Source organism: Pectinophora gossypiella, chromosome 4, assembly GCF_024362695.1.
Source record: "Pectinophora gossypiella chromosome 4, ilPecGoss1.1, whole genome shotgun sequence".
NCBI classification, from domain to species: domain Eukaryota; kingdom Metazoa; phylum Arthropoda; class Insecta; order Lepidoptera; family Gelechiidae; genus Pectinophora; species Pectinophora gossypiella.
The window spans coordinates 12,999,248-13,027,020 of NC_065407.1; the positions used below are offsets into that span (position 1 = coordinate 12,999,248).

Genomic DNA, 27,773 nt, shown 5'->3' on the forward strand with positions numbered 1-27,773 from the left:
AATAGTTCGGTAAATATAAGTAAAATCTTCTTATGTATGTTACTATGTATTTGGCCGAGTTAAAATGAGTCCAATAGGTCCAAATGACATTTCATGTTGTGACAACCTCGGAAAAAATGAAGCAAAGAGCGAATCATTTGTCCTTTTCTCACTCATAGTTTGTGTCGTAAGCTAGAAGAGAGCCGGTTTATAGTTTCTGAATTCTTATTTTAGCCTTCCTTCTATGCTTTAGTTATTGTTCTGAGGCACAAACTTTGAATGATCTTTCTTTTTACAAAAGTAGTAATTTCGAATTACGAGTCAAAGAAACGCATTTAGGTTACGTTTCAATACACGCAGGAAATTTTCGAAATACACGCTGTCGGAAAGATTAATATAAAATTTGTAAATGGAATGGAACGTATCTTCCCGCCAAAATTCATTTAAAAACGAAAGTTTTGAAATAGGTAGAATTTTTTAAATTACTATTTAAAAAAAAAGAGCATTATTATTTAGATTTATACCCATTTTTTTGCCATTTCACGCTTTGTTGTCACTCCCTATAACGGCGGTCCATGGCACACCGCCCGGGCCGCTTGATACGTTAAATGAGATCCTCAACTCAACGCCGCCCGTTCGCCCGCCCGCGCCGCCGCCGCCGTGCGTCCGCCAGACGGGGCTCTGGCCGTACCCGAGAGAGACGAATGCAAGATTGCAACTGCATTCGAAATACAAAAACATTACCAATATTTGCGATTAATTTCTGTGTAAGAAAACAAGTTAGTACGTTTGAACAGTTATGTTCATGGATTTAATACAAAGAGGATGTTTAAATAAGTTGTGTAAGAACAAATGTGAAATTGGTGAAAGTGCACTTTCTGTCGAATATTGAGATGTGGTCCTTCGTGAACACATAGAGACAGCATACATGAAGTTAAGCATTAAGGTGAGCTATTATGAGTTTATTACATTTTTGTCAATTTTAAATAAGTAGGTATAACGACTGTTTTTATACCTGGTATAGGTAAATATTAGATATAGTTGCCTAGGTATTTGGGTATTCCCTATCACCACAGGTTTTAAAAACCGACTAAAAACCAAGCTAGTCTATTTTTTACCGTATTAGTTTGTAGGTAGCTTCTGTCTGGTTTTTGCAGATTTTTTGCTCTTTCGGATGTTCACTAAACTCACCAATAGGTGGATATGGATAGGTACCTACTTAGGTATTTATTGTGACTGACTGAAATCAGATTTTTCAAAGGACACTATGGAGCGATATTTTTAAAAAGATTGTTGTCATGCTTAGTCTGTCTGGGACAAACGTAAAAACAAAACTTGGAATGTTGGTCATCATATGTATAATCAAATATGAACAGAGCCTCGCGGTGCCCGAAGGTAACTCGCACACCTTGTTGTTATTTACGTCAAGGATAAACCAATTATAATGAATTGATACTGATAGTCACTAGCCCATCGCCAATAATTTTATCAGTCCATCACTCTAAAGTCGGCTTCTCCGAAATCCCAAATATCCTAAGCGAGGAGCTCCACCTTCTAAATTTATTTTTCTATTCTAACCATCAAACTGCTGTACCTACTGTGCCAGTTGGAAGAATGCTTGACTCTGTGACGTCCCAAGTTCGAATCCAGCGCGGGCCTAAACCAATGGTTTCCGAAGTTGTTGTCTTATTCATTTGAATCATAAATGATTACCTACTTATCACGTGTTCAACGATGACGGACAGCATCGTAAGGAAACCCACAATCCCAAGAAATGCGTTTCTATAGGTGGAGGTTAGAACCTATATGGGCTGGTTTTCACTACGCGGGATAGAAGCTCAGACAGGCAGTCGCTCTTGTAAGAAACTGGGCCTGTCAAATGTTCAGGTTTAACAGCGGGTCCTGTGAAAACAAGATAGCGCTAGGCAGATACGAGATAATTTACTGGTCTTTAAAGTATGAACCATTGCCACAGGTAATGCTAGGAGAGGTCCCTGCATTGTGTTTGGTGGTCGCGACGCTGGCACTGGGGTCCGCGGCGGGCGACGGCCCGTGCGAGCGCCGGCGCACGTGGTGGGACCGCGAGCGAGGCGCCTGCGCACCCTGCACGCGCTGCGAACCGCAGCTCGCCGTGAAACTACCCTGCGAGCTCCATCGTGACACTATCTGCCAACCTTTACATGAAATACACATCTGGCCCTTCGACACGCAAAGAAATGACAGTGAACTTAGTGATTACGAACCGGAATACTATGATTACTCGGACTACGGTGAAGTGAGTGAGGATGAGGTGCGGTGGGACGTACAGACGACCACGCTGACGCTGGCGGCTAGTGGCTGTGTACTGTTTTTTGTGCTCGTGCTGTATTTGTCGTTTTATCATTCGAAGCAGTGGAAGGTGCTGAAGAAAGCGCTGCGATCAGGTGAGACAAAAACTGAAATTAACTTTATCAACGACTTTAGGTTTATATTTGAACACCCAATAGTCCATCAGACGTTTCGGGCAAGGTTAATGCTAGTTACAACATTCATCCAGTAGGATAGAACATCAACTCTAGACAGCTAACTAAAGTAGATAACTACCTCATCATCATCATCATCAGCCCATTAACGTCCCCACTGCTGGGGCACGGGCCTTCCCTATGGATGGATAGGGAGATCGGGCCTTAAACCATCACGCGGGCCCAGTGCGGATTGATGGTTATTAACGACTGTTAATGCAGCCGGGACTAACGGCTTAACGTGCCTTCCGAAGCACGGAGGAGCTCGAGATGAAAACTTTCATTTTTTTTGTGGTTACCCATCCTATGACCCACCTTTGCGAAAGTTGCTTAACTTCAACAATCGCAGACCGAGCGCGTTAACCGCTGCGCCACCAAGCTCCTCTGCGCCACATAACTACCTAACTACACTCAATCTTCATTATATCTACAAATACAAAACCATTTCTACTTTTCCACCCGCTTCTAATTTTCCGTCCTGAAATCGGTTCAATAGTTCCAGAAAGAGTGGATTTGTACCCGAATAATGGTAACAGGCTCTCCCCTCCTACTTATTACATGGGACTTAAACATAGCTGAGACGTGTGTGTATACATTACAAGTACATCTCTACTGTCTACACGCGTGATTTTATGTGCAACAGTATCGTCCCTCCTATTACATGGAACTAAAACATAGCTGAGGAGTGGGTGTACTATACTTCTTCTTATCGTGTGGGTTGTAAGGTGGAATACCAACCTCATCAACCCTGGTATCAGTATTATTGAGCCGCCAAAGGCCCCTGACATGGCTCATATAACGATTACTCACTTACAACAGTAAATAGTAACCGGTACCAACGGCTTAACGTGCCTTCCGAAGCACGGACCATCTTACTTTCGGACAATCAGGTGATCAGCCTGTAATGTCCTAATCAAACTAGGGATCACAAAGTGATTTTTGTGATATGTCCCCACCGGGATTCGAACCCGGGGCCTCCGGATCGTGAGTCCAACGCTCAACCACTGGACCACAGAGGCCGTGCCAATCGATCGGTGTAGGTACTGTCTACACGCGTGATTCTTTGTTGTGTTATGTTAGCTCCAGAGACAACTTCCTACACTAACAAACCATCTTTATAATATTAGTAAGTAGATTATTTCTAAACACATTTTCTCTAGATTTTGCTATTCTGCGTACGGCGACGTCAGCGCTAAAGAAAACTCCCAGCGCCCCCTGTAAAGTAAACATAAACAGGAAAACTTGGCCGCGATCCATTGAGGCCAGGCTAGATTTGCGATGATGTATGAATATCCCAGCAACTGTCTAGTTAACGGCCTCCGTAGTTCAGTAGTTGAGCGTTGTACTCACGATTTGGAGGACCCAGGTTCGAATTAGGGACATATGACAATCACTTTATGCTCCCTAGTTTGGTTAGGACTTAAGACATTGCAGGCTGATCACCCGATTATCCGAAAGTACGTTAAGTCGTTGGTCCCGCATACTACTTACTGATCAATTACTGATGTAAGTTCGTAGTCGTACATGAGCCATGTCAGGGGCCTTTGGCGGCTGAATAATGACCATCATACTTGGATGATAAAATCGTAGTCGATCCGATGGTCGATTGGTCACAGCCCACACGAGAGAAGACTGCCTAGTTATCGTTCAAATGAAAGAACTCAAATAACACGCAAACTGTTAGCCTTTATTTCCATATTCCACTCAACGTAATTATCGTAGATAAACGTGTTGAAAGTCAATGTAACATTTTTGAATCTACGTCTTTTCTCAAGGTGTTATGGCTGAAAAGAAGAAATGACAAAAAACTGCAACATCAACACATTCTTATACATTATAAGTTATTAAAATACCTTGAGGAACATGCCAAAACAGTAAATGAAACGACTCTACAAAGTACTCACCAGCAAAGAGGACCAGTAATTGTGTTATGCAAACATGATGTCTGTATAAAAAACGTAAAGCCTCGATTATGGTTTATTTATTCAGGACGGCGGTCACATCGCACGACCTCCGTGTCGAAGACTTTATTTATTTATTATAAAACTGGCGACGCTCGTAGAATACTATTTGTACCGGCTAAAATAAAACACGTTCCCAAACTTGTAAACATAATATAAGCTGACGAGTCAGAGGTGCATCCATCGAAAGATGAACTAAGTACCCACACCTCACCGAGCTTTATGTTGGCTGCCTTATCGCTTAAAGCGATTTCTTGCTGACAACCATAAGGCTAGGAAATATGTAAAAAATTAAAGATTGCGGCACATTAAAGAAGCACTAAATCTTTCAGCTTTATTAAAATAACTAAGGTCTTGTGGCCGTTGGCTCTTACGCTATAAACTTTTACCTGTCTAGGGGAGTTATAAAGGCCACATTAAAGCAATTCATCTCAAAAAGCAATATTTGACATTTGTGCATATAAGAGTAAGTGCACAATGCAAACAAATGTCAAATGGCAATATTGCCTATTTAGATGAATTGCTTCGATGTGGCCTTTTTAACCCCCTAGATGAAAAAGGACCTAAGTGGTGAAGCAGGTCCCTACTGCACAACGTCACTTCCACTACTAACAAATAATACATTTAAACATTATAGAGCTTTCACCACTTGTTAACATGTATTTCGAAAGCCACTTTGTCACTCTGCATCAAAATAAAACCATGTAGTGAGCACTTCATCACTGACATTATTATCTAAATAAAGAGCCGCCTGCAATGTTAGTTCAGCCAATTAGTAAAAGCCTTCCGCGGTAAAACTACTCAATAAGAAATATAATAAAAAGAGACAAAACATAGGTGCGAATAATGTAGGTCTGTAAGTAAGTTATATACATATATCTTCTAGGTGCTTATAGGCTGTCCGGCCTAAAGATTTTCTTGCCTCAATCATCTTTAGTTAGGAGCGTTACTAAAGCAAAAGATTTGCTTTTTTATGTTTCGTTTTGATATTTTACAAGATCGTCAATCAGTTCTTGTCACTAAGTAATTAGCTGAGTTGTACTATGCAGAAGAGCAATAGAGTCATAAACACCTAGACATCTACATAATACAAAAAACTCTAATCTAGGTACGAGTATTCAACATAACAGAGCATCACGCCTGTATTCCCTAAAGGGTAGGTAGAGGTGTATAGTAATATTATACAATCACTCCTCGTGAACTATGTATGATGTGAAAATGAAAATAAGAACAAGCACCCCATTTCTAAAACCCATGTAAACCATAACATAAACTCGTGAGTCGTGAGTGCGGCGCGGGCGCACGGAGGCGCGCCCACGTCAAGTCAACAATGCCGGGTTTGTTTTAACATGTGCGCTACTAATTTTGACCTGCCAACGGACCGCACGCGTCACAATAGCATACAATAGCTAACGGCTTTTTCGTTGCATTCGCCTATTTCAAAACTTTAAGCAGGATACAGATGAAACTTGTATCAGAAAAGAGAATTAAGTACGAAAAAGACACTTCATTTCTAAGACGCTTAAAATACTTTTCTATCATGTGGGTTGTGAGGTGGTTTACCAACCCCATCAACCCTGGTGTCAGGGTTACTATTGAACCGCCAAAGGCCCCTGACATGTCTCATGTAACGACTACTAACTTACACTCTCTCTTCTCTGTTGAACAGGGACTATTGATACACTTAACTTATATTGCTATATATATATATAACTAATGATCAAACTAATCCTGGAATGCGTTCAGCTGCTGTAATATCCGGAGCCGTAAAGACCGACTCCGAGATTATGTCCTCAACATAATAGACTATTAGCTAGGTCTATGAGCTGGTAAATTATCATCATACGGTTTGGTATTATATCTTAGGACTTATCAACTTGAGTAAAACGTAGTATGTCGGTCTGTCCAGGGGCAAATATCCTAGTTACACCGCGAAGGTCCATGTTGCTCTATGTATTTACGCGATAACACATTTGTACTTACATTCATTTTCGCAATTTTAGTCTTCTTCTATCGTGTGGGTTGTGAGGTGGATTACCAACCCCACCAACCCTGGTGTCCGGGTTACTATTCAGCCGCCAAAGGCCCCTGACATGACTCATGTAACGACTACGTACATATAGTAAGGAGTAACCGGGACCAATGGCTTAACGTGCCTTCCGAAGCACGGATCGTCTTACTTTCGGACAATCGGGTGATCAGCCTGTAATGTCCTAACCAAACTAGGGATCACAAAGTGATTTTTGTGATATGTCCCCACCGGGATTCGAACCCAGGGCGTCCGAATCGTAAGCCCAACGCTCAACCACTGGACCACGGAGGCCGTTTGCAATTTTAGTAATATTGTGTAACATACATAACACATAGAATAACGTCTGTAACGCTGAAGGGGTATGCAGAGGTATACGGTAATACAGTCACTCACTCCTCGCCAGTTATTTTTTAAGTTCCATGTAATAGAGGGCGAACCTATTGATATTATCCGAGCACTAATATTGGAAACCACGTGATATCTATGAATTAACGATCAATTATCTATGATCTGAATTCCAAACATATCAAATATTGTGTAGATACCTTACCCACCTAACGCAAAGTCGTATTTCCAGATGTACAAGATTTGTCAGCGAAGCTGAAATTGATGGAGGCGGGCGAAACGCCGGCTGAGCCGGTCGTGCCTTCCGACCACCACATCTATTGCAACATTCATGTCGCCAAAGACCCTTTATTAGGTGAGTCTACCAATCTGAAACTATGTCCTCGTAGCCTTTAATAATTTCTAGTAGTAGATACCGATATAATATAATACTAGAAAAGCTAGAGAAAAGATGAAAATAGACCGTCATTAGTGGTAGAGTCTAGAGAACTGGGGAAAAATGCTACATCGAAGTAATTTACCCATAAAAGGCAATATTGCAATTTGACATATAAATATAAGTGCACAGTGCTACCAAATGTCAAATGAATTGTCTGTTGCTCATTTGCCCTGAAGATCCTCTATTCTATGTAACTCTCTATACTACTTATTAAGTAAAATATTGTAACATCAGTTCTCTATCTAGTTTCTAGTAGTAGATCCAACCTACTCTGTTGCCACCTCAAACTTCTATACCTTGTTTCATAAGTTTATTCTGGTAGGTATTGGGCGCATGCCAATACTCGTGTTTATATACTCCAGATGGAAAATTAACTCGGTCTTTCAACAATCGGTTCATTAAAGCGTAAATGTTTACCAGAATCTTGCCAACCGCCTGTGTTTTTCTTCATAAGAATATTAAAAAAAGATTTTTTTTTATTTCTTAGTCGGTACCTACCTACAGTGCGAGCATAAAAGTATAGTTAACCTTCAGAAAGGCGCCCTAAAAAGGAATGTTTACACGGTCGTAATTCATATTGACGTAGCGTCGGGCGTCGGGACACCGTGAGGACACTGGCGTCATGCCAGCCAAGTTTAAAATACTGAGCGTGGGATGCTGCGCTGGCGCGTCTGCCGCTTTTTTACTCCAACGTATATCGGACTTTGTGTTCGCATGATTTACGATGTTTTTACAAAACTTAATAATATCTGACTGATAAAACTGTCAACATAAATTTCCATCGACATATTCCATGAACGAATCTGCCTACTTCCATTATTTACCCAACCAGCGAAGTTTTCTATTTATTTACATACATTTAACCACTTGAGGACGATCTATATGACATAGCACCACGCCTGTATACCCGAAGGGGTAGGCAGAGGTGTATAGTATATTCACCCACTCCTTCATGTTTATTATTATTTAATAATAATTATATACGATAACAAAGTGTTCTTAACGCCGTTATTCTGCACGAACAATATGGTGGCAAACAGATGCACCACTCTTTTGCTGTGTGGGCGCAAGATGCCTTCACGCATGCGCTGTACGATGCGACCAAATTTTAATGGCGTTGTCGAAACCGCTATTAATTCTATGAACGACCCAAGCGTCGACAGTGTAGAATCATGTCATCGCTGCTACATGTAGCTATGTACCGCGATTGAGCAACCCACTTTCCAAACAGAACCATGTATTGTATTGTTTCAAAAGGATCAACACGTACTTACGTCCCTACTTAGTTGATTGAAATTGGGTATTATACTGGGTCAAAGATAATTATAAAAATATAAATCTAGAAGAAGCCAGTCTATGATGATAAAAAAATAATCTCATTTTACTTTTCAACTTATTTTCGAATTTGAATTACGAATTAAGTGATAATGAGTACATACGACGTTTGAGCGCTTTTACTGATGACGTCACAGGACAATATTTCCATAGAAACTGTATACTTCCGTTTTGACGTTTCGTAAATAGTATCTCATTTGACCAGGTTGTCAAGTAGCCTATTGGTTGATCCGTTACCTAATACGCACTAAGTACATTTACATTATTGTGGCGTTCCGGAAAATAACAGAAGCAATACGAGCTACTGTTTGGCTCTTGAAAATACATATCGTAATAGGGTAGTTTCCAACTAGTCAAATCAGTTACTTTTTACTAAAGGTCAAAACACGAAATTACTGTGGAATTTGTATGAAAAGGAACCTATGACGTCATAGAAAAACGTGACAAAACGTCGCATTTATTATTATTACTTACATTTGTTTTATAAAATTCATAAATAGGTTAAATATAAAAAATAAAACGTTGTAGTCACCTTTAGATCTGTTTTTATTTAGTAATCAGAATTTCATAATTTATCTTTTACCTAGGAAAGTACCCAATTGTAATTGATTTAATTTTCTCCAACAACGCCTCGATTTCTTTCAATTAGTCTCGTAGCGGGGAATATTGAGACCACATTTATTTACCTAGACTGAAACTAGATTTTATCTATTGAGTAAGTAGTTTTGTTAACAAAAATCACACCCGAATGTGGCTTTTCATAAAGGCGCTTACCTACTTGATTTTCTCGGCGACGATACTCAATTCATTACCAATTCTTTTTGTCATGATAATACTGGCATACTACTGTTTGTAAATCAGATAGTATGCTAACAGGTAATCGACCCTGGAGCGTAGCATTGAGCACGTGGTTCATTAGGGGATCATTTGTAATGCAAGCCCGTCGACCGCGGGTACTTCCGCCGCGGGTTCACTAGAGCCGCCGGGAAGCCTCTCACTTCCTGTTCGAATCGATTTTTGACAACATAAATATCTCCATCGATTAATTTATTGGGCTGTTGAACTTTCGATCGCCATTGGCTATTTAAACATAGCGCATAAATATTGCATGCAATTGGGTGGTTTTTCATACCGTAAACGAAAAAAATATAAATGTCCCACTATTTTGTTTTTTGCAAATATCCAGTTGGAACTTATGTGTGTCCACAAGTTAGACAGGTACGTGAGTTTTAACTGTAGGTATATTAGAAAAAAAGACAAAAGATTATACTTACATACATTTGGTTCCTACGTTTGGTACATTTGGTTCCAGTCTTCTTCTATCGTGTGGGTTGTGACGTGCCTTCCGAAGCACGGATCATCTTACTTTCGGACAATCTGGTGATTAGCCAGTATATAATGTCCTAACCAAACTAGGGACCACAAAATATTTTTTTGTGATATGTCCCCACTGGGAATCGAACCCGGGACCTCCGGATCGTGAGCCCAACGCTCAACCACTGGACCACTGAGGTCGTTGGTTCCCGTAATAATGTTGCTAATTAAAATATAATTATACAAATCTTATTTACCTAATTAACAATTATTCATACCGTAATACTTATTACACTAGTTGATATAACAGTACATTTTGGTGTCAAATAAATTAACTTTATTCGATAATGCATTATCTTCTGCACATAGAATATTATTGTACCTAGCAGTTAAGATAGGCAGGTTCCATAATAGTTTCAAAGAGATGTAAATAATGGTACCAGTTACTATTGTACATTGAACTCGAAACTTAATATTCTGTAGAAGCGCTGGTCGTGGGATAAGGGATCACGCGGTGGTCTCAAGTAGTCTCAACTAGACTCGATTTCTGTGTATTGATAACATATAACGTTGCGTGCATGTTTTTCTTACGAGGAAAAAATATCAGCGTGTGAAAAAACCTAACCTGCATTGGGCTGGTTTTCCGTTCACGGGATGGAAGGTCTGATAGGCAGTGGCTTCTGCAAAAAACCGGACCTGTCAAATCTTCAGGTTAGGTAAGCGGAGACCCCGTGAGAAACGGGATAACGCTAGGGAGATGCTGTTTGATTATACGTACCAAATAAATATACCTACTAAAATAATATAATAAAAAATGGGAGTCAATAAAATCAATCCTTAACTATTATTTTCACTTCATAACGTTAGAGTTAATATTTTTTCTAGGATGGGTTTAAGTATACTCGAAGAAGTTGTAATAAAGACGTTATTGACTAAGTACCTGTAGATGCCGCTTAGCCGTGTCGAAGCGTAGTTACGAGCTCAAGATAATCCGGTCACGTCGACAACATCGTGAGCACGGCCTCCTTACGACCTTACTATTAAAGGACCTCCACGCATTACGTCCCTCTATGTTCATCTCGATTTTAAAATTATAAAAATCCAACCGTTTGTAGGTGGCAACTGGCAAGGCAAGACCACAGACGTTACCAAATGCACGATTTCGATAAAAAAAATTGCTATAAAATCCCCTATCACACTCATAGATTTTCAGAACTAAATGCCTATTCCGTACTCGCGAACTTTTCGTTGAAAGAATCCTAACTAAATCTGGCTCTCACGTCGAATTCTGGTACCTACCTACGTATTCAAAATTTCACGTTCCAATCTTGACATCCCGAAAGGAACATTGTATGAAAAGCTATTCCTTAACATGAAACATGATGTACACAATAGAAAGCTCAGTCTCAGTACCGCGAAATGATTGTAATTGCGTAAACAACTAGGAATGGCTAGTCGTTTCCTCGTAGCGTTCTAAAATAACTTAATTAACGAACACGGTTATACCTAGCTACTTCAAAACACGCCTCGTAACACCAGCCCCATGGCTGCAACTATGTGGCAAAAAGAAACAACATTAAACCGAGCTAAAATTAAATTTAATGAAGTTCAATGCTATTTTCTGCACACATATGGAAAAGAAACAAGAAAGTACTTAATTTGAACGGAGAGAGGTAACTGGTGATTGGTATTCGACCCAAAAAAACTACGAAATGCACCAAAAATCTTTCATCTAATTATGAACGGATGTAGGTAAAAACGTGCGTCAATCCGGCCCCATTTCTCTACGCCAGGAAATGGCCCAAAAGCTTCCTCTCATGATGTTTGCGCACTCAATAATAGATTCCATCGCATCAAACCAATATAACTACTTGATTTATTGAAGACTCGCGAGGAATTGATAATGGGCGAAACGTTTTAATTTCATAAATAATCTTGACTTGAGAAATTATATGGATGATTATGATTAAATCATTAAAACGGGTTCTCTCCGCGGTGTTAGTTTCAGTCATGTCATTTTCTTTCGAATTGTACCTACTTACTACCACCGAACTGCATTGTACGAAATTCGTGGAAGAGACAATACATTTTACGTTCCTAATTTGGCTGGTTGCATTTGCATTCGATAACAAACAATAACAGCATGAGAAACAGTCGCATGACAATTTCGCAACCGTGTGTCGAATATAATATTTACGAGCGCAGGTGAATTTCCTTTCCTTTCGGAGCTGCGGAAGTGGCCGCACCGCCCAATATGGTGATCTTCTTTAGCATGCATAGCAATAACCACATGTCGGTAGGTACCACCTAGTAGTGTTCAGCGCATTTTTTTATCAAATTAAAATAATATTTGTCATCCTTTGATTGATGGGAGGGCTGTGCTCAGCAAACTGGGATATAGACTGTTTATGTTTACCATCCGTCAACATAAATGCACACTCATACCTAAGCCCTATTGGGGTGAACAGAGTCACAAGTTATCCAGAAGACAAGTATTTAGCTGGTGATAGCTAAAACATTCTCAGTCAATATCTACATCATACCCGGAAGCAGCAGTCAATTTATTTAAAAAGGTTAATTTCACTTCCGTCCATGTTCGAAGCATAGTAAAAGGTTCAAAAATGAAATATATTAGGTACTAAAACGGTGAAAGGGTTCATAATAGCAGCGTTAATGATTGTATTCTATAGCCAATGTAAAGTTTCGCTATTTTATGATGGGAGTTGAGCACGGACCACATCTCAATCGGGAGCCAACATAACGTAAACCTCGTAAAAATAGAGAATAAACATTCGGACGGAGGGAGTTTCTTGCTTATGTTGTATAGTAGTAAACAGTGTATTGGCTTTCTGTTCACGCGTCGGAGTTTATAACGAACAGGCATCATATAAGTAGCAATTTAGTCTATCAGGAGGAAGCCATGTAGGTAGGGGCCAATAAAATGCCACGGTCATTGTGCGGCGACAATGCACGACTATTATTACTACAGGGCGACACGTTAGGCCACCACAATTGCATCTATTAAACGCAAATTGCATCCTCGGGGAATATTAATAGAGCCAGTCTTCTTGTTAGGTAAACGTATGAGATGCCCTATTATTATAATTGACATTTTAAGATGAGAGTCAAAATGGCGGGTGTATCGTAATGATGAAGGCAAAATGTATATCAAAAAATCGTACCTAAACTGTACTATTCAGTACCTTTGCTTTAAAAATTCGTCATCTTGACAGTCAAAGTGGCGGGTGTATTCTATTTCCTCCCGTTTTCTCCGATATATACACATTTTTTAGTAATTAGTAATATTTCAAAGAATTGTACTTACGTAAATTATTCTAATCAGTGTTTTAGTTATGGGACATGTTCTTATGAAATTGCTGCGCTTCTTCTATCGTGTGGGTTGTGGTGGATTACCAACCCCATCAACCCTGGTTCAGGGTTACTAATAAGCCGCCAAAGGCCCCTGCCATGGTTCATGTAACGACTACTTACTTACATCAGTAGGGGAAGGTGGGGTAAGACGGTGACCCTAAGGTATTTCTTAAATTAAACCATCTGTTTATGATTGCACAATGCTTAACATTTATTAGGAACATAATCAGTCTTTCTTTTATTCATTTAAATCAGTCAAAACAAAAAAAATAAACTTCTTTTATAAAATAATCAACTTCAAAAATAAAATATATATCTCCCCATCAGTGTTCGGAAAACCCATTTAAAAAGTTAACCGATATAAAAGGTTAACAGATTCAATCGGTATCCTTTTATTACGGTAACACGTTAATCTGTTAACCTATTGAAACCTGTTAACACATATCAAGGGTTAACCTCGGTTTTATAGGTTATTACTAACGAAGAGTAAAATATTAAAACAAACTCAGCTGGAAAGAGAAAGATGGGTATAAACGGGAAACAAGCGTTTTTGAAGAATCGGCTATATTCGACAAAATTTAATGGAATCGGCTAAAATCGTCTGGATTCGAGTAAAATTTACAAAATTGATTGGAATCGATAAGGATGGCTAGATTCCACTTCACTCGACTGGATTCCAGGTTATTCACCTACCTTAATGACACATTGGAGTTGGCAAAGTGGAGTTGGTAATGCGGAGTATAGTATCCCTCAACGCAACTTTTTCTTCTGAGGGACTTCAACGCCTACCATCAAGAGTGTTTGTACCCGTTCCAGCAGACCGACCATGCTGACAAAGGCTGACAAAGAGGTGCAGGCTTTTGCCTTGTCACTAAGTTTCTCACAGCTGGTAAATTGCGCTGCAAGGGTACTTGACGTTGCCAACCATACCGCCAACTACTTGGACCTTCTGCCGACAACTGATCCGGACCGATATCAAGTATCAGTGACTTTCCTTTAGGAACTTCCGGCCATTGTTTGGTGAGATCTCTATCTGTCTATCCCCCATCTGATCTTAACCGCAGAGAATCCAGGCGAATATGACGATACAAGTTAGCAGACTGGGATGAGATGCGGCACTTCTTCGCGTCCTATCCTTGGAGTGAGGTATGCTTTTCTTCAGAAGACCCGACGAGCTGCGCAGACTCGCATACCGGGTGTGGGGTGAAGAATATACCTGCAAAGCTCCTAACTCTGAAGAAAACTCCGAATAACGCCGCCAAGTCTTGCAAGAGGACAATACGCGGAGCTCGTTTCGACCATATAAGTAGGCCAAATCGGTGCGAAACTGGCTAAGTACCCAACTGGTATTTATCTAGCTAATTTCTGCTGTCTGTTGTTGCCGCCATTGCTGAAACCTGATGGATTGCTGACCTATACCGCGATATTCAGGACTAGTCCCGAACCCATGTAAGCTTGCCTATGTGCAGCCTGTGTCCAAAAAAGGTAGTCGTGCCGTGCCGACCCAGCTAACTACCGCCCCATTTCAGCGAACTTGAACAATTCCCTTCTAGCGTACCTTCACCAACGATCTATTTAGTGACCGCCAATTTGGTTTCCGCCGTAATAGGTCAACTGGCAAATTCTTGTGTACGCTACACACTTGCGAGGCTCTTGCCGTGTCCTTTGATATCACAAAGGTTTTTGATAGGGTTTGGGAGAGTCTTATTGGAAATATAGCCATAGGCTTATTGGAAAGCTTCCGGCATATGGGATCCCTTCTAGCCTGTGTAATTGGATATCTGACTTCCGGAGGATTAGACGGATTTGGGAAGTCGTCGATGGGTGCTCGTCTGATTTACATGGTATTAGTGCCGGAGTTCCTCAGGGATCTGTTCTCTCTCCCACTATCTTCCTGCTCCAGATCAATTATCTGCTGATTTATGTCCTATGGGTATGCAGACGATAGCACAGTGACGGAGAACAAGCACCAGGGATGTCAGCGTTATCAGAACTTGTTATCAGAATCTTATGAATCGTGTGAATTTGACCCTTAAGTCCGTCTCAGAACGGGGTGACAACAACTTGGTCGAATTCAACGCTTCCAAAACCCAGGCATGTTTGTTCACCGCGAAACGAATCTGGCTCCAATGTTCCGGAGTGTACCCATTAGTGATGTACTTAACGAATATTAGCATTCGCGAATATTTTTTGCAAATATTCGTATACGCATTCGCGAATGTCTAAAAATTTACATTCGTTACACCATCACTAATATCTACGTCAATTACCAACTATCTCGAGCTCTATGGTATGGACCTAATTGCCAACCTAAACTTCGGCTGCTACACCGAGTCGATAACAAAATTGCAGCCAAAAATCAGACATCCTTTCTAAAGTCAGATGATACTTCCCCTCAGAGCAGTTGCTCGATCTATACACAGCACAGGTTCGTTGTTGTATGGAGTACTGCTGTCACCTATGGCAAGGCTCTGCCAGCTCTCGGTTGGCCGCTCTCGACTTGGTGGAGCGTTGAGCATTAAAGCTCGTAGACAATGAGTCGTTAGTGAAGACTCGACTCCAAAGTCTAAAACACAGACGAAGGGTAGCGGTTTTTTATAGGATACACTTCGGTGTGCGGTTCAGTGTGTGCAGGAACTTCATGAGTTAATTCCACCCACACTATTCCATCTTCGAACAACTAGTCGTCGGCAGACATTTCATGTTGTTGATATACCACCAATCCGCACTAAACGTTTTGCCTCTTCCTTTTTGATGCGAATAGCAAAGGACTGGAACTGTCGTCTGCATTTCCAACTCGTTATAATTTGGCATTCTTCAAGGCTAGGTTGAATAGGCATTTACTAGGTAAGCGTGATTCACCCTAGACCACATCGTCCCATACCACCAGGTGAGACTGACGCGGTTTTCAAACGCGGTCAAACGTGAGCCTATATTATTAATAAAAAACTGTCGATTTCAGTCGTTTCCAGGCGATTTTATGGAATCCAGTCTAGTGGAGTGGATTCAAGTCATTTGTGTCAGTTTAAGTCCATTCAAGCTGATTGTGACGATTCTAGGTGCTTGTCAAATCCAGTCCATTTTAATCGATTCTAGTCGAATCCAGTCGATTCCTCGACTAAAAAATAGACTCGATTCAAGTCTTTAAATTAATATACGCATCATACAAAACCGTAACGTACCATACGCCTAAACCATGCGATACGGACTTCATCCTATGGCTACATATTAAGATGCATCCCAATTCCATCTCAGATCAGAGTAATATTCAAGATCACTCAAACAAGTGAGTTAGAGAGCGTTATTATATTGTCTAGATTCCATGACGACTACCTTCCGACTTCATACTAGTAACCACATCTTGCGTCATTTTAAAATGGAGTTCCTATAACCATCTGGTTACCATCAGATCTTGAATACTAACCAGAGCTAGAATGCTCGTCAAGGCAAATTATTTTAACATCGAGTTTCTAAGTTGACAATACAAATGACCACCTGGTCATCATCACACCCTGAGTATCAACCAGCAACAACCACCTAGAGTCAGAGTTCTCATCAAGACAAATCAAACAAACCCAAACTTGGAGGTCTTGCGTCATTTAAATTTCGAGTTCCTACCTTTTGGTTATCATCCAATCCTAAATACCAACCACCAATAAAGTTCTCATCAAGACAATTCAAACAAGCCCAAACTCGAAGGTTACGCGTTATTATAATATCGATTTCCTAACTTATGACCACCTGGTCATCATCAGACGCTGAATACCAACCACCAAAGCCAAGTATAGCTAGAAGGCTCATCAAGACAAATCAAACAAGCCCAAACTCGGAGGTCTAGCGTTATTTTAATATCGAGCTCCTATTCTTATAACCACCTGGTTATCATCACACCCTGAGTATCAACCACCAACAACCACCTAGGGTCAGAGTGTTCATCAAGACAAGTCAAACAAACTCAAACTCGGCGATCTTGCGTAATTTTTTTGTCGAGTATATATAATAACTAGATGTCGCGTGGTTCGCTCGCAGCAAGCTGCTCGCGTGTCTTGTTTTCCCGCCATTTTTTTACCGCGATAGAATTTGACCAAGACTAAAATAGGTCTCGTGAAATCAAAAAAGTTCTAGGTGCTATAGTTTTGCCAGGCCGTAGGGTGTCTCCCTGATGCGGAGCAGTTTTCCAAGATGACGTTCCGATCACACCCCTATACATCAATTTTAACTCTGCGACATTTTCTGGAAAAACAAAATTTTGTATGGCGGCCATCTTGTTTTTCCGCCATTTTGTTTTTTTTTTGTCACTGGCGATTGGATTTGACCAACAATTAAGTAGGTTTCGTGAAAAAAGAATCGTTCCAGGTGCGATAGATTTGCCAGGCCGTAGGGTGTCTCCCTGATGCGGAGCAGCTTTCGAAGATTGAGAAACTTTTCCGTACTCGACAAGACACTCCGATTACATTCCCACACATCAGTTTTACCTCCGGGACATTTTCTGGAAAAACAAACTTTTGTATGGCGGCCATCTTGTTTTTCCGCCATTTTGTTTTTTTTTTCACCCACGATAGAATTTGACCAAGATTAAGTAGGTATTGTGAAAAAAGGATCGATCCAGGTGTGATAGTTTCGCCAGACTGTAGGGCGTCTCCCTGATGCGGAGCAGTTTTCCAAGATCTGGAAGTTTTTCTATACTCACCGGAAGATTTGGATCACACCCCCCATACATCATTTTCACCCCCCGACACTCCTTCTGGGAGAACAACTATGTCAGTCAGTCAATAGGTACATGGGTTTGTAGCTATATAATATAACCTGGTCATCATCAGACCCTGGATCTTTCCGTCATGTCTACAAATCTTCTCGTAATTATCACCTATCAAACAAAAAAAACGTAACCAAATCGGATCATGCGTTCTGCAACTACGTTACGACCTTTCCGCGTAGCGTCGCTGGTTAAAAAGTAAACGTCGAAATAGTAAAAAACAAAGCGCGTGGAACGATTAAACGACGCCGACAAGTGCCTGCAGGTTACTTGGCGCAGCGTTGCCAGCATTCGTTTCGCACGACGGAATGGCAACATGCAAAAATAACCGTTTGTAAAGCGGTTAACCTATCATTCCTGTTAACCTTTAATTTCTGTTAACAGTGTTCGCATTAACCCCCTTGATAAAGAATACCGAAATGTTTCGGTATACGCCTGTACTGTTAACACATATTTATTTCGGTTAATAACCGAATTATTTCTGTTATTAACCCTAACCGGAGGAACACTGCTCCCCATCTTGCCCCACCCATAGGGCAAAACGGGGTACCCCCTCGGGTAAGATGGGGTATGGGTTGTGGATAGAATAGTATTCTATATTAGTCGTCAATATCTTCACAAATTGGGCAGATATGGACAGCTTCGGCATCGTCATCTTCCACTCCTGCACAACCACAATGCGCCCATTTACCACAACTCTGACAAGTGATCCATCCTTCATCAGATTCGGAATATAAGCCATGACAATACAGACATTCTGTATCTTCATCATTCGACGAATGAGTTTCTTCTTCAGTCTTCTTGATTCTTTTATTGACAGATCTTTTACTTGCTCTTTTCCGTTTCTTTTGGTTCGTTTCCTTTGGTTTCTTACTATTTTGCCTTTCTTCTAGCTCTGCTTTATATGGTGACGAAGTAATAATAGCTGTTTTTCCCCGTCAATGCTCCCACTTGCTTTTTTCCAGTTGCTGCAATTACTTTGGACCGTGACTTTGGCACAACCGAAACACCTGTCTCGTCACAGTTATAAATCCTGTCAGGAGTGAAACATTTTTCGTCAAGTGTTCTTCCCAGCAGTTCGAAAAATTGTCCAACCGATACTTTATTGAACCCAGCGGCACGAGCCGCAGATGTGTTTTCCGGCTTTCTCAAACTCAAGTCAGGATGGCGATTTAGATATCCACGCAGCCAGTCCTTCCCAGCGTTTTCCTTGATATCATTAAACTTATGTTGTTTATTATTACGAACTGCTAACTCATATGCTAACTTCTGCAATTCGCAAGTTGTCAAACCAAATAACCCTTCCATTTCCTTGAGATACTGCACCAGTAATGTTTCTTCTTCTTCCGAAACAACTGTTCTAATTGGACCTAAGGAAACCTTGACATTGAGTACACTATTCTCATTTTTTCTTGCTTCATTGACTTTGCGCTCGAGGGTAGTTTGAGGGACATTAAAAATCTTGCTAGCCAATTTGTAACCTTTTTTCCCATCTAAAACTTCTTGAATAGCTAGCTTCATTTCTTCTTCACTCCAACCTCCTCTGTTAGTTTTTCGTTTGTAATTTCGAACCATGATCTATAAAATAAAAGAATAAAGATAATATAAGATCAATGGAAAAACAGAAGTGTCAAATGACGGGGTAAGATGGGGTACCTGCCCCGTCTTGCCCCTATGTAGGTACCCCATCTTTCCCAAAATGGTCTGGAAGGGTGTTTCATTATTTTTTGAGGTTATGAAACCAAGCAACCGTATTGAATTCATGACTTCAGAATAGTAAAATAATCACATATCAATAAAAAAATACGAGACACAACTTATATATCATACACAAAGCACAGTCACGCAAATTTTACATGGTAAAAATAAGATAAAACCACTATAAATTAAAAAAATACACTTACCAAGGCGCAACGTGCTCACTATCGACCAGATCTTTTGTGACACTGAAAAGTACTGGTAAATGCCGTTATATGGCGCTATAAACATCATCCTAGCTTTTTTGTATTATCGGTTTCCACAAGGTCCCCATCTTACCTCGCTACCCCGTCTTACCCCACCTTCCCCTAAGTAGTAACCGGGACCAACGGCTTCACGTGCCTTCCGATCCGAAGCACGGATCAACTTTCGGACAATCAGGGGTTCAACCTGAAATGCCCTAACTAGGGATCACAACGTGATTTTTGTAACATGTCCCCACTGGGATTCGAACTTGGGACCTCCGGATCATGAGCCCAACGCTCAACCACTGGGCTACGGAGGCCGTTCACGCATGAGATTCCCAATTATGTTTATCATTTCAAGTTATGGCACATGTTCTCGTGTAATAAAGCGAACAACAATTTCAGACTAATTAAATTGCTGCGCTAATTAACTAGTAAGAGGAACAGTAGGAGCAAAACGAGTATGATTTATGAGAAGTAAAACTTAGTCGCAGTGCGCGTCATTATCATGTGATTGTCAATCCTTCGAGACACTCAGACTGCGGTGCTTGATTTATTATGAGTGGTATCATCGCTACTAACAGCCGCTCGCAAATAAGATTTAAATTGTTACCGTCTCGAGCTTCAGACGAAATTAAAGATCTGGCGAGCGTTTGAAGGTTAGATCAAGAGATTTGGGAGTATCTGCCACGTTCTTGGAAACATGCTTTACATGTACGTGTGAACAGATATTTTTAGATTCTGTATCTGTATAAATATTTCCTAGACTTATCTCAGGAAGAACGTAAACAAGTTTTTGATTGATGACTATATTCTTCTTCTCTCGTGTGGGTTGTAAGGTGGATTACCAACCTGATCAACCTTGGTGTCAGGGTTACTATTGAGCCGCCAAAGGCCCCTGACATGACGCATGTAACGACTACTTACAGTAAGTAGTACTTATATTTAAATATTTAGTCTTTACTAACAGTGCTTGGAGGGCACGTTAAGCCGTTGGTCCCGACTATTAGCCTTAAAAAGCAGCTCTACCAATCCACAGTGAAGCAGCGTGGTGGACTATGCTCCATACCCCTCCGGTTAATTGAGTGACGTACTTATATTAATGTTTATTAGACTTACTTGCTATATTAGGTAGTTACTGAACATTAGGTACCAAAATTATAATGTACAATATATGTATTTTATGCAGTTGTCACGTGCTCAGTTGTAAATGAAAACACCGTGAGGAAACCCACACACTTAAGAAACGCGTTTCGAAAGGATGTTACCTATGACCTAACCTGTATTGGGCTGGTTTTCTTTCGCGGGTTGGAAGGTCAGACAGGCGGTCGCTTCTGTAAAAAAAACCGGACCTGTCAAATCTTCAGGTTAGGTAAGCGGACCTTGTGAAAAACATGATAACGCTAGGGCGATGTTGATGGATGTTAGCATGAATGCAGTAGCGATTTAGTGGTTTCAATATAGGCAGCCAAAGGGCAATATTAATTTCCGCAGTTTTATAGCAACAGCCGCGAATAGTATCGGCAGCTGGTGACCGTTTAGCATGCCTCACACGCGCGCGCGCCGTAAATTCAAATATGGTCTCTACAAACCGCAATTAGCATTGCCTCCTTAAGCAACAGCTTTTCATATTGCAAAGGGGTTAAAAAGGCTGCATAGAAGCAATTCATACTTGCATACATAAACTCACGCCTAGTTTCGTAAGCAGAGACTATGGTCTTTCATTTGTTTCGATCCTGACACACTTCTCTTGCCAATGCGCACTTAGTTTTATATGCGCAAATGTGTTGCCAAATAATCATCGACTGCATCGTAGTACTATTGAAGCCAGAGTGAACAGGCACCTTCTGGGCGAACTCGCTCCATCTTAGGCCTCGTCAATGCCTTCGGGCAAGTCTGGGGCCAAGAGCAAACCCATCCTGTTCCTCTAGTTATTAAATAACTTGTAAACTTGTAATGTACCCTCATTGATTTAAAAGATGTGTTGCTGTTGCAGTTTCTTGACATTTCTTCTCCTCAGCCATAACACCTTGCGAAATGACGTAAATTCAAAAATGTTACATTGACCTTCAACAAGTTTATCCATGATAATTAGGTACGTTGAATAAATGATTCTGTATTGAATATGCACCCTTATAATCGTGTTATCGTGGGCAACACTACTAGTGGTCATAGACCTTTTTACTTTTTACTTATTATAGACGTTTGTGCTCTCTGCCCGTTCTCTCTTGCATTTTACCTGTCAGACGTAATGGCCGTACTTTTACCTTTATAAGTTAATCCTATTGAATCTCACTGACTGTATATTTATCATGATATCCTAAAGTAATAATAAATTTTATTTGTGGCTCACAAGAATATTGTTTTGATAATTCCGGTCAACCACCATTGGCTTTTGTCGAAAAGCCTTTTCAGGTTATGCGCCCCAGTGTGCATTATCTGCGCTCGCGCTGTTGAAAACCAAGATCGGTATTTCTGTTGGTGGTTGACCGCACCGTTGGAGCTCTGCAAGCCGCGCATGTTGGCGCTTGGCCGCAGCACAAGACGTGTGTTATACGTTGTTTTTGAAAACGTGTGTGCAACGTGGACTTCGACATGTCGAGCGATTCGAACTATGGTAATGTTGGCCTTGCCCCCGCTTCAGGCACTACAATTGAAAAGCTTCGTGGTTGTGATAACTATAATAATTGGAAGTATCAAATGAAGCTGCTTTTGACGCTGGAGGGGCTTTGGAATGTCATTGATGGTACAGATACAAATGCCACGCATGCAGGGCGCGCGCTTGCCCGAATCGGCTTAAGTGTCTCGTCGTCCTGTTATCAACATATTCGTGAAGCCAACACGGCACAAGAAGCTTGGAACAATTTGAAAACTGCGTTCGAAGACAGAGGACTTTTTCGTCGAGTTCTGCTACTTCGCAAGTTACACCATATGGAATATAAAGAGTTTAACAATATGACATTATATATAGAAAATGTGATGAGCACTGTTCAACAACTTGCTGATATTGATAGAGTGATTGAAGATAGTGAGATTGTCGAGCTACTTCTTAGTGGGCTCCCGGAGAGCTTTGATGCTTTAGTCTCTAACTTGGAAACGGCGTCCCTCACTAGTACATTGAAGTCTGATGTCGTGAGAGCTCGTCTGTTGCAAGAGGAATCCAGAAAGAAACAAAACGACAACTCAGAAGAGACTGCCTACTTCTCTGCACCTAAAGGGAAGTCTGTGTCTGGTAGAAGTGGTATACAGAAGAAAGTTATCTGCCATTATTGCCATAAGATGGGGCACGTAAAGGCGAAGTGCTTCAAATTAAGGCGTGATAAGAAAGGTGACAAGAACTTCAACCACTCCCTGCTTGCTACTGATACTACTGCTACGGCATTCTTCGTGAGGAGTCAAGATTTCTTCATCGACTCGGGCGCTTCGTCTCATATGTGCAATGATAAGCGTCTTTTGAGGAATTTTCAACAATTTGAAGATGGACAAAATAAGGTTCTGCTCGCTAATAACCAGAAGATTTCAGCTGAAGGATGTGGTGAACTTGAACTCAAGGACTCTTTAACAATTGATAAGGTATTATATGTTCCTAGCTTATCTGTCAATTTATTGTCTGTCAGTAGATTAACACAAAGTGGCCTTACTGTGATATTTGACAAAGATAGTTGTAAGATATTTGATAGTTGTGAAATTCATGGCAACCCTATTACCTCTTGTGTAAATTTTAATAGGCTTTATAAGTGGGCTGGCTGTAGTCAAGATAGGTCTTCGCAAAATGTGCATTCTTCGATGTTCTTGTGTGATAGGCAAGAAATACAGAGTGCTAATGCTGCTGCTTCTGTGTTGCCAGCTGAGCTTTGGCACAAGCGTCTAGGGCATCTGGGGTTAAAGGGGATGTGCGCTCTGAGGGATGGATTGGCATCTGGTGTAATGTTTCAGGTATGTTCTACTAACCTCGAGTGTGAGACCTGTCTACTGGGGAAGCAAGTTGCCTTGCCGTTTCCTGTAGTGGCCACTCGTGCTTCTAAACCCTTAGAAATCATTCACACGGACCTTGCTGGCCCGATGCAACAGTGCAGCTTTGGTGGTGCGAAGTACCTTGCCACGTTTACAGATGACTACACGAGGAAGACTTACGGATATTTACTGAAGTCGAAATCAGAGGTAATGAACTCTTTTATTTATTTTAAAAATGAGGTGGAAAAACAGTTGGGTTTGCCAATTAAAGTGTTACGTTCCGACAATGGTACAGAGTATTGTAATGCTAAATTTGATACCTTTTTAAAAAAGGAGGGGATCGTACATCAGAGGACTGTACCTTACTGTCCTCAACAGAATGGTGTTGCCGAACGGCTTAACAGGACCCTAATGGATAAGGCAAGGTGCCTAATGCTTGGAGCTGGTCTCTGCACGCGCTTTTGGGGAGAGGCAGTTATGACTGCAATATACTTGAAAAACAGGTCCCCTACTGCCGCTTTAGCAGGACATACTCCTGAAGGTTTGTGGACTGGGTCTAAGCCAGACCTTGGTCACCTTCATGTTTATGGGTGTATTGCCTATTCGCTCGTACCGAGAGAAAAACGCCGCAAGCTGGATCCGAGGAGTAAAATGTACATTTTTGTAGGCTACAGTGATACCTCGAAAGGTTATAGGCTGTTGGACCCTCTGAATCCCCAAAAGGTCATAGTGTCAAGGAACGTAGCTTTTCTAGAAAATAAATTTTATAAAGATTTTACTCATATGAATGACAAATGCAATAATAATGATAATGATTTTATATTTTATGAGTATGACACGTCATCTAATGGTAATTTTATTAATAATGAGAATTTCAATTGTAGTCATAATTCCGATGATTCTAATGCCACAATTAAAAATATTAATAAAGAAAATTCTAGTCAAATGGATGTAGGTATGTCTAAGCCTAATGATGTTTCCCTGGTTTTTTCAGATAGCTGTGAGGAGTACTGCTCCGTGGAGGGAGATGACGACGAGGGGTCCATGGCTAGGTCGCGTGACTCGTTCGATGAGTCTGTGAGACTCTTGTCGGAGCCGTCGCCACCTGCAGGGGAAGCTCCTGTCGTCTCATCGACCGCTGTCGAGGTCACGGCGAAACCAGTTCGCTCCACTAGGGGCAAACTTCCTGTAAGGTACAGCAATTTTGAAACAGATTTTTCCATGGTCGCGCGAGATTCGCCGGAAGCTGGCGGTGAGCCTCAATCCTATAAAGAAGCTCTTTCTAGCCCAGACAGGGAACAATGGCTATCTGCGATGAAAAGTGAATATGAATCACTTAAGGCGAATCAAGTTTGGATTATAGTGGATAGGCCGCCCAATGTTAATGTTGTTAAAAGTAAATGGGTTTTTAAATTAAAGAAAGATGCTTATGGTAACTTTTGTAAACATAAAGCGCGTCTAGTTGCTATGGGTTTTACGCAGGTTTATGGTATTGACTATGAGGAGACATTTTCACCTGTTGTTAGAAAATCCTCTCTTAGAGTTTTGTTTGCTTTAGCTTGTGAGCTTGATCTAAAAATAGAGCACATTGATGTAACGACAGCTTTTCTTAATGGTGAGCTTAAGGAAACCATATACATGGAACAGCCACCTGGTTTTGATAATGGAGATAAGAGAAAAGTATGTTTATTGCAAAAGGGCATTTATGGGCTTAAACAAGCAAGTAAAATCTGGAATGATAGAGTAAACACCCTTTTATGTGAAAATGGCTTCTCTCAAAGCAGATGTGAACCATGTGTTTATTGTAAAAAGATAAACAATAGTTTAATAGTAGTGGCATTGTATGTTGATGATTTTTACATATTTCATAATAATGATGGTAATAAAGACTGGCTAGTAAACTTATTGTCCAAAGAGTTTAATTGTAAAAACCTAGGATCTCTAAAGAATTGTATAGGTATTAATGTAGAGAGAGGTAGAGATTTTATGAAACTTGATCAGAGAGACTATATTAAGAGACTTCTGCAAAGGTTTGGTATGGAAGACTGTAAGTCTGTCTCGACACCCATGCAAATGAATTGTAAGTTTGACACTGATTCAGAGGACTTAAATAATGAAACATATCAGTATAGAGAACTCATGGGATGCCTAATGTACTTGTCAGTGTGTACGAGACCTGACATTTCGTTTGCATGTAGTCAGTTAAGTCAATATAATAGTAAGTTTAATAGGAGTCACTGGCTTGCAGCGAAACGCATATTACGATATTTAGCAGGTACAATTAATTATGCATTGCATTTCAGAAAAAGTAAGTCACTCTCATTAACTGCATATGCGGACGCTGATTGGGCCAATGAACCCTTAGATAGACGCTCATATACGGGGTTTGTTGTTATGTTGGGTAATAACACAATAGACTGGGAGTCACGTAAACAGCGCTGCGTTGCCCTCTCTAGTACGGAAGCTGAATATTTGTGTATAAATGATGTATGTAAAGATGTTTGCTTTATCAAAAACTTTATATGTGAGGTCTTTTGTATAAAGTTGGATACTGTAATTTACAACGATAATCAGAGTGCACATAAGCTTATAGAAATAAGGGAATGCAGCCATAAGCGTACCAAACACATAGATGTCAGATATCATTTTGTTAAAGATTTGGTACGTAATGAGAATATTGTTATAAAGTACTTACGCACTGAACAAATGATCGCCGATGTACTTACCAAACCTCTGTGTGCACGCAAGCATTATACGTTTGTACATAGCATGAATGTTAAATAATTATGTTGTGCTATGTTTGTTTAATAGCTTTGTAACTATGTAGTTATGATGGCATGTTATTTACTTACTGGTGAATTAGCATGCTGTCATACCACAATGCTGACTGTTAATTATTCAGTCTCTGGAGCATAATCATTGTTTCTATCAATGTATTGATGTAACTTGAGGTTATATTAATATTTGCTTGGTACAGGGATGTATCCAGGACAGCATTTGTTTACAACTATTTATATGTTTGCTTGAAAATAATTTTAGTCTCTTACCAGTGTATTTTTGTAAAAGCTTAGCATGCAGCTTTTGACCTATTATAAGGTGTGAGGGGAAGTATTGAATATGCACCCTTATAATCGTGTTATCGTGGGCAACACTACTAGTGGTCATAGACCTTTTTACTTTTTACTTATTATAGACGTTTGTGCTCTCTGCCCGTTCTCTCTTGCATTTTACCTGTCAGACGTAATGGCCGTACTTTTACCTTTATAAGTTAATCCTATTGAATCTCACTGACTGTATATTTATCATGATATCCTAAAGTAATAATAAATTTTATTTGTGGCTCACAAGAATATTGTTTTGATAATTCCGGTCAACCACCATTGGCTTTTGTCGAAAAGCCTTTTCATTCTGATTTATCAAAAGTAAAAAATTATATTCGGTGACTGCGTGCCGATTAATAATCGATTATTGTCCCCTAAATAATTAAGTCGAATAATCGATTAATCAATTATTACAATTATTATTATATTATTATAATCGATTAATCAATTATTCGGCAACTGTAATGTGGTTTTTAACATCCCCCCCCCCCCCCCGTGCTCGTTACCGTTACGCAAGAAAACAACTAACCTGATTTTCTTTTTTATTTTCAGGGCCAGCTGCTAAAAAAGGACTGGGGAACGTGTACACACAAGAAAAACATCCGTCTTAATTACCACCGATGTATTATGGACAGTACAAAATAAATTGAGATGTATAAACCTCGCACACGAAAAATAAGATATTTTCGAAAATAAATACGAAACTGAAACAAAAGTTGTTTTATAGTAATTAATGTAGGT

The 27,773-nt window shown here is 40.3% G+C and overlaps 1 protein-coding gene across 1 annotated transcript; it reads left to right on the top strand.

Annotated features, from left to right (window-relative positions):
• Positions 1 to 591: 591 nt before the first annotated feature.
• On the top strand, positions 592 to 27,766 carry LOC126382412 (tumor necrosis factor receptor superfamily member wengen). Its single transcript, XM_050032285.1, has 4 exons — positions 592 to 925; positions 1,955 to 2,402; positions 7,051 to 7,173; positions 27,585 to 27,766. Exons 1-4 carry the CDS (start codon positions 908 to 910, stop codon positions 27,641 to 27,643), a joined length of 648 nt encoding a protein of 215 aa, XP_049888242.1. The 5' UTR covers positions 592 to 907; the 3' UTR covers positions 27,644 to 27,766.
• Positions 27,767 to 27,773: the final 7 nt, after the last annotated feature.

Coding starts and splice junctions, on each gene's coding strand:
- LOC126382412 (XM_050032285.1), top strand. Junction 2,403..7,050: donor GAAGAAAGCGCTGCGATCAG/GTGAGACAAAAA, acceptor TCGTATTTCCAG/ATGTACAAGATTTGTCAGCG. Junction 7,174..27,584: donor CGCCAAAGACCCTTTATTAG/GTGAGTCTACCA, acceptor TTTTATTTTCAG/GGCCAGCTGCTAAAAAAGGA.